The sequence below is a fragment of the Pinus tabuliformis genome, chromosome 4_1 (genome assembly GCF_031772625.1).
Source record: "Pinus tabuliformis cultivar Carrire ecotype Pingquan chromosome 4_1, CPIR1, whole genome shotgun sequence".
Lineage (NCBI taxonomy): Eukaryota > Viridiplantae > Streptophyta > Pinopsida > Pinales > Pinaceae > Pinus > Pinus tabuliformis.
This window is the reverse complement of record NC_142303.1, coordinates 438,317,529-438,324,467: the sequence shown is the minus strand read 5'-3', so window position 1 is coordinate 438,324,467 and position 6,939 is coordinate 438,317,529. Positions and strand designations below refer to the sequence as shown.

The 6,939-nt window shown below is 40.9% G+C and overlaps 2 protein-coding genes and 1 pseudogene across 2 annotated transcripts; all 3 read right to left on the bottom strand.

The window, feature by feature from the left end:
* Nucleotides 1-239: 239 nt before the first annotated feature.
* Nucleotides 240-984, bottom strand: LOC149176208 (cytochrome P450 94A1 pseudogene; annotated as a pseudogene).
* A 47-nt stretch (nucleotides 985-1,031) lies between these two features.
* LOC149176207 (uncharacterized) lies at nucleotides 1,032-2,894 on the bottom strand. The gene is made up of 2 exons (XM_089419903.1): nucleotides 2,150-2,894; nucleotides 1,032-2,047 (listed from the first exon to the last, which is right to left on the bottom strand). Exons 1-2 carry the CDS (start codon nucleotides 2,736-2,738, stop codon nucleotides 1,086-1,088), a joined length of 1,551 nt encoding a protein of 516 aa, XP_089276029.1. The 5' UTR covers nucleotides 2,739-2,894; the 3' UTR covers nucleotides 1,032-1,085.
* A 132-nt stretch (nucleotides 2,895-3,026) lies between these two features.
* On the bottom strand, nucleotides 3,027-4,453 carry LOC149176206 (uncharacterized). Its single transcript, XM_089423059.1, has 2 exons — nucleotides 3,937-4,453; nucleotides 3,027-3,649 (listed from the first exon to the last, which is right to left on the bottom strand). Exons 1-2 carry the CDS (start codon nucleotides 4,141-4,143, stop codon nucleotides 3,038-3,040), a joined length of 819 nt encoding a protein of 272 aa, XP_089279185.1. The 5' UTR covers nucleotides 4,144-4,453; the 3' UTR covers nucleotides 3,027-3,037.
* Between the last annotated feature and the right edge of the window lie 2,486 nt (nucleotides 4,454-6,939).

The following is a 6,939-nucleotide window of genomic DNA, read 5'->3' as shown; positions in this document are numbered from 1 at the left end:
TCCAAATTATGCACTAAAAAATAAAACAATGGAGATTCCCAAACTTCAAATAGAGAACAACCTAATTTTTTTAATAATTTTTAATAAAAAAGTTCCAGTTTTTAATAATATACCAACTATTTTTTTAGGCCGATAGGCCTTCCTTTGAAAGGGACTTTCGTCGTCCGTTTGTTTCTCAAGCTGACACGCGGCGTCAAGAATATCGCGGGCATAACCGCAGAGCAAGCTGACACGCGGCGTCAAGAATATCGGGGCATAACCGCAGAGTTCTGAAATATCGCGGGCATAACCGCAGAGTTCTGAAATATCATTGTGTGTTCATGGATAGTCATGAACGCGGTTCTGCGGCTACTTAATTTTTAGTTGGCGTTTGAGAAATTCGTGACATTTTTTAGGAAGCGTTCATAAACTAACCATCATATCTTCGATGAATAATTCCGATTTTTCGCCCGCCATTGCCATCTTCTGCGAACCTCTCTGATCGCATTCTGTCTCAAATAGCTCCCAATCAGACAGAGCTGCCGCCATGAATCTTGAAAGCAAGTCTTCCGTCAGATGCCCTTCAGAGATCTCACTTCTCCTGGAACGAATAATGTCCATGGAAAATTCATTCACTACATTTATGGCTTCTCTTAACCGCCTCTCAGAACCAATGTCAATCTTTCGCTTGATTCTCCACAGAAAGGGGAAAATGGAAAAACCCCTGCCAGCGCTAATATCAAGAGCATCGTTAAAAGCCTCTGCAAATTGGGACCTGGGCAGAGAAGGGTGGAGGCAACCGGGATCGACACCGAACGCCACCTTGCAGATATTGTCGAATGCAAACCTCATCAGAACGTCCTGCAAGTCTATGATCTCTCCCCCTTCGCATGCGCTCTTGAGCACCACCATTAGCCGGTTCTTGATTTCCCACTGAACAGCCTCCACCACGAAGTTCCGGAGCGACTTGGTATTGAATTCGTAGCTCGCAGCCTTCCTCTGCATTTTCCACAGCTCCCCATCAGTGTTGAAGATCCCCTTGCCCAGGAAATCGTGGAGAAAGAAACTGAAGCGTTCTCCCGTGGGGTAATTCTGAAAATTGGCTCTCAGAATATGCTCCACATTAGAGGGATTCGCAGTGATAAAGCCTGGGACGCCTCCTGGGCGCTGGACCATACATGTGTGGGAAGGGATTCTGGAAAGAATATCCATTGTCCATTCCTCCATGACTTGCCAACTCCATTGGGAACGCTGTGAGATTTAGAAGAGGTTGTGTTCAAGAGAGAACCATGTATAACCTCCCCTGCTGTATTTATTTCTCCTGAATTCACTGAAAGAAGCGAAGGCGCAATAACTTGAGGCTTTTCCACTGAATCCAAGCTCATCCTCGTACCAAAAGAGTAGTGCCCATTTCCAACAGGTTGAGGGTCCTCCAGTAACATGGCTCTTTCCTGAAATAAGCTTCCTTGTGATGTCAGAGGGAGACCTACAGAGGTAGCACAGGAAGATGTCTGGATGGAATGAACAAATATAGGTCTTTGCAAAAATCCAGAACTTTGAGGCATTGAAAGAGGCCCCTCATTTAAGTTTCTCAAACTTGGCATTGAAACTCCTTCATTTTCAGCTCTCATTTCAGATGATATGATAGGTTTGTCAGCAGAATAAGTATCATTAGATATTAAAGTAACTCTGATACCATCTGTGTTCAAGGCATTAATTTCATTTGAAATTGTAGGTGCCTCGGGGGTTTTGAAGTGATGAACAGTAGAGTGGCTCTCAAAAGACTTGGACGCCGTTGAACAAATATTAGTTTTATCTGTGATATGCTCTGTTGAATCTGATCCAGGATTCTTATTAAATGGCTTCAATGTTGCAGCAGCACCATTCTCAGAATCAGCACAGGATATGTCCATTTGCATAGATAAGTTGTGCCTCTGATTTTCTAAAGGTATGGATGATACTCTCTCCTTTAATGCATCCTTCACAGAAATAGGTTGTGCCTGTGAATTGCTTTGAGACCCAGTTCTTTTTCCCAGACAATCATCTGCATATATATCTGCATGTTCCCCTGAAAAACATGGATTTAATTCATATTTAATAGCTCCACAGAATTCAGTTGAACATTTATTTTGGCCAAGTGATTGATTGACAATAACTTCGTTGCCTATACCTTCAATTACAGCATCTTGTTGATCTAATGGTTGGTTACTCAGAGATTCTAATGAACGTGAGGCAGCACCTATCAAATCAACAGTTGTATGTTTAAGCATGCAATGTTGCATATTTTCATCAATGGCAACTGCTCCACCTGCACAGGACATCTGTGAAGCTTCACAAATAGTGGAAACTGTGGAATCAAGCTGAGCTTGAATTTCATTTGGCAGTTCAGCTCCGTCAGTCTTTGAAGAGGTTCCTAAACGGTTTGGCACATATTCACTGGCTGACATTGCTACTGACTGTAAATCAGGGCTTGCCCTTGGTTCCCCATCCAGAGAAGAGATTTCTGTTGCACAAAACTGTTGAGCTTTAAAGCTCACGCAATCCCCAAGCTTTATGCTATAAGCTCGATTGCTGGTGGATCCAGCATCATAAATAAACTCGTGAGATTCCCTGCTAGAATCGGGATTATGAGCTGTCTTCCAAACATCATCCTTAGTATCATCTTCAACGTTCATTGAGTCATGCATTATATGTGCAACTTTTTTCATTTTCTGTGAACTAAGGCTACCTTTAAAATGTCTCAGTCGTTTCAGTTCCATATTGGAAAACCCCAAGCCAGACCTTTTCAAAGATAATCCTGCAGCTGATTGTGTTGATTTTGATAGTTTTAAGGTCTTCAGATTTGAGAAACGTCTTTCTTGTGAAAAGTGCTCTTTTGATTTTATCCTTCTACCATGACTGTGCACTGATGATTGTGTTACATGTATAGATGAACCTGCCTTATTCTCCAAAAGCTTTGACGCTGCAACACTTACCCAGATTTTTGAGAAATTAATGTTTTATCGACAGACAGCTGATCTAAGTCAGATGGATCCTGTCGTACTTTCTCAATTGAACTCTAATACAAAAAACTTACCTCTTGTTCACCTTGGCCCTTTTCTGAGGTAGGTGACTTTCTCAGGCTGACTGATGATTGACCTCTTGTATCTGTGCATGCTGCCATCTTTTGGAAATTCAAGCTTGACAAGTTCTTCATCCTTTTGGAAGTATAAAACTCTTCAACTTCCACAGATGGAGTACAATTAATTCCCTGAACTTTTGTTGTCTGTTTTGCTCTATTTCTTTTTGATGGAATAATAAAAGGCGAATCATGTTCCTTATCAGATAAATGAGATATAGATCTTCGAGGTGACTCCTTCGATTCAACAACAGGTCCTTGAGAAAGTGTTAACCCCTCTAAATGACTCTTATCCTTGAGTTCCAACATATCCATTGGCACACCATGTTGCTCATTGCAATGCCGTTTTCCAAATCCTGCTAAACTCAATCTGACCAACTTCTGCTTGAATTTCTTTGTTCTCAAACTTCCCTGTTTGTTTAAGCAAGTCCATGCAGATGCATTCACAGAACTTGGGAGTTTCTCCTCCATTGCAGTTTCATGTGTTTGAATTCGAGACTTGTGCTGGGGTATGCATTCATTTAGGCGATTAGCTGGTGAAGCTTTTGGAACCTGAAAAGACAAAAACTAACATCGTTTTAAATAAAATTAACTATCATATCATATACATTTACAGAACAAATGTTTTGGTGCCCACAATTTGCATAAATAAATGAAACAGTGACCTTTCAAAAGGGATAGGCTCCTTAAAACATTTGCATGATTGTAACTAAGACACTGAGATTGGGATTAAAGGGAATGTAAAACCAGTAATGATGATACATGCTAGCGAACAACCTTATTTCAATTCTACAATTTGTCGACATAAAATTATAAAGGCTAGAAATCAAATAGCATACCTTAACCTTTATGAGAGTATGAGAATGCGAACTTTGGCTTGCTCCTGTGAAATCACCCAAACTGGACCGTTTGTTTTTCCTCATGCCGTGTGGTTGGTCAAGCTTGACCTCAAAAGGTGGGCATTCCTTCTGCTTTTCCTTCTGTAATAATGGTGGGCATTCATTTTGCTTTTCCTTCTGCAAAAGAGGCTGGCATTCCATTTTCATGTTCTGGGAATTCTCACGGTTACTTTCCTTCGGATCTATATAGCTAATATATTTTTTGGCCGCTCGGTAAAGAGATGTCCGAGGTTGCCTCCTTATATCACTGTCATTCCATTTAAAACTATCCAACTCTAAGGGATTAGCATCATCCAAGGCCAACTGTTCTGCAGTACTGTGTTCCAAATCCTCCAGTGTGCGAGTAGGAGCGACATATATCTGCCATTGAACGCTTCTTCCTTGCCTTCATTTTATGTTTTGTAAACTTGGAACTTACAGTTTTCTCCTTATTTGGTTCGACAGCAAGACAGTGGTCCATGTGAGCATTTAACGCCGTGTTAGAAGTTGAGGAAAATGTTCTGAAGACTGGGCAGACGTTTATCAAAATGCCGCCATCTGGTATGACGCTTCCGGAATTCGTAAAATTTTCAGTTCTTCAAGGTTCTGCTTTGCCTTGCTCGACGCTGTGCTCCCGCTTTCTGACTTCTTTCTGACCACGGTTTATTTCCTCCTGAGATTTTGTTTCAGATGTTGTTAACATCTTGTTTACTTGTTTATTGCATGGGGGGAATCCAGTTTTTACATCCGACGAAATCTCAGATGGTGGAACTCGCTTTCGCCGTTGTTTAAATGATATTTCTGAATTAGCGCGCTTAACCCTGAATTGCCCGTCTTTTTGTTGAGAAGGCCGATGAGTCTCGATCTCGGAATCCTTGTATTCAATCTTACCTGCAGTTTTGGGTTCCCCATCTCCCTCGTCTCCTATACACACGATTAGCCTCGCCCTTTGCCCTTGCTTGTCTTCTCCTGTGAATTCCTCAACTTCTTCAGCTTTGTAAATGGTAACATCGCATCCATTTCCATTCCGTGTTACCTTTGCATCTTCCCTGCATGTTGTACCAGAAGCTTGGCCTTCTAAAGATACAGGTAAGCACTGCCATGGTGTCTCGCTTGTAATCCTTCCATTATTTATAAGGTCCGACTCTTTCCTTTCACCGTCTTCATTTTCATGTAGAGCAAAATCATTGTCATGGCCATGTTTTGTATCGTTGTCAAAGTTACCTGAGATATCTTCAGAGCTGAGATTCTCTCTTTCTGTATCCTTCCCATAGCCCCGAGCTTCGAACTTGACTTCCTCGTCAATCAGATCTCTAACCGAATGAACAGGTTCCAAAGGTGGCAACAATGGCTTTCTACCATTTTCCAGGCAAATTTGCAGATACTTCCGTGAGAACGGCCAGTTCTTTCGGATATCATTTGATCGAAGCATCGAAACGTAGCCTCTGCGGAAAACAACCAAGCATATTGTTAACCGCACAAATATCCAAACAATAATTATATCTACTCAATTAATATCACATGGAGGTAAATTTTAAGTCTACAGTTCCTAAGATCTCATCCTGTGATTGTCGCTGCTAGAAGAATGTAAATCTAGCACAGCATGGACACATGATTTCTAGGATGGCCACATATGATTCTCTAAAGATCTTCTAACAATATCTCGAACTGTAACAGACTGCTCTCAAGATCTTTTAACTCGATATTCTCAACATCTTCTTACTCAGTACTAGGTCCAGCTAGAACTAAAATCAATCATTTCTTAAAGGATATAAAAGATCTATGTGGAGGCCAGATTTTATAATCACACAAGCTGAGAATTTCAACTCTATTTAAGCTCATATAAGGTACAGTACATTCTCTATAGTAGTAAAAGCTATTCAAAAAGGCGAAAAAGTAAAATTCTGTTGGAGCTTACAGCATGTAGCCATATCGAGTTTGAATTCATGTAGCCGTATCGAGTAGGAAGCCAAATGAGAAGAGAAGAAAGGCAAGCAAAAACTGGTCGATTGCCATGGCAAAAGCTTGTCTGGTATTAAATTCAGCAAGAAAACTGATCATTCTGTACATAATTTGCTATATGATCTACCTATTTACAATGCTACACATATCCTTTCATCCCCCACTGAACGTAAAAGCACCAGATGCATTTCACAGACACAAAGGCCAAAACATGTCAAACTCAAACCAGAGAACTGATCCTTCAATCTATAAAAGGTCCTTTCTATTTATTTACATGGCTGGAACGTAATAGATCTCTGACATTTTCCAGATTAGGCCTGCATGCATGCACGTTGAGAACATTATTTACTGTACAAATTGTAGATACCCATCATATCACATTTTGACAGTTACAGCCAGTCAAGCAAACGATGGGTTTTCCTGCATATATTCTCCTCTTAGTCCACATCAATAGTGCAGAGATCTGCCATAGAGAGGTCCCAGGTTCGCCTCAAGCAGTTTGATAGACATTACAAAGTTACAGATGCTCGAAGTATCACTCACTAAATAGTTGATCATCTCTTTAGAACAGAGGAGCAGTAAGTATAAATGGACATGAGAAGCCCAGCACTGAACATCTCTACCTTGAAGATCTAGCCTCAAAAAGGGAAATAAAAACCCTGTTTATTCTTTTTTACCTGTCCACCACAATCAATTTCTTGCCTGACAACTTAGAATCCGAACCAGAGATGCAGCAAAGCAGCTTTACAACGTTGGTATGCCTAATCTTTCCTAGAAGCTCTATCTCTGCTTGAAATCTCTTTTCTTGGACAGATCGTGGGTTCTCGTTATTCCAGATCCTTTTCACAGCAACAATATTACCATTTTCCAGTGCCACCTTGTAGACTTTGCCAGCATGTCCACTTCCAATAACATGATACTCTGTCAATCCATTCAGAATGTCTGACACTTCATGGCTTCAGAAACAGTAGTACCTGTTGCCCTTTGTTTAGAGTTGGAGTG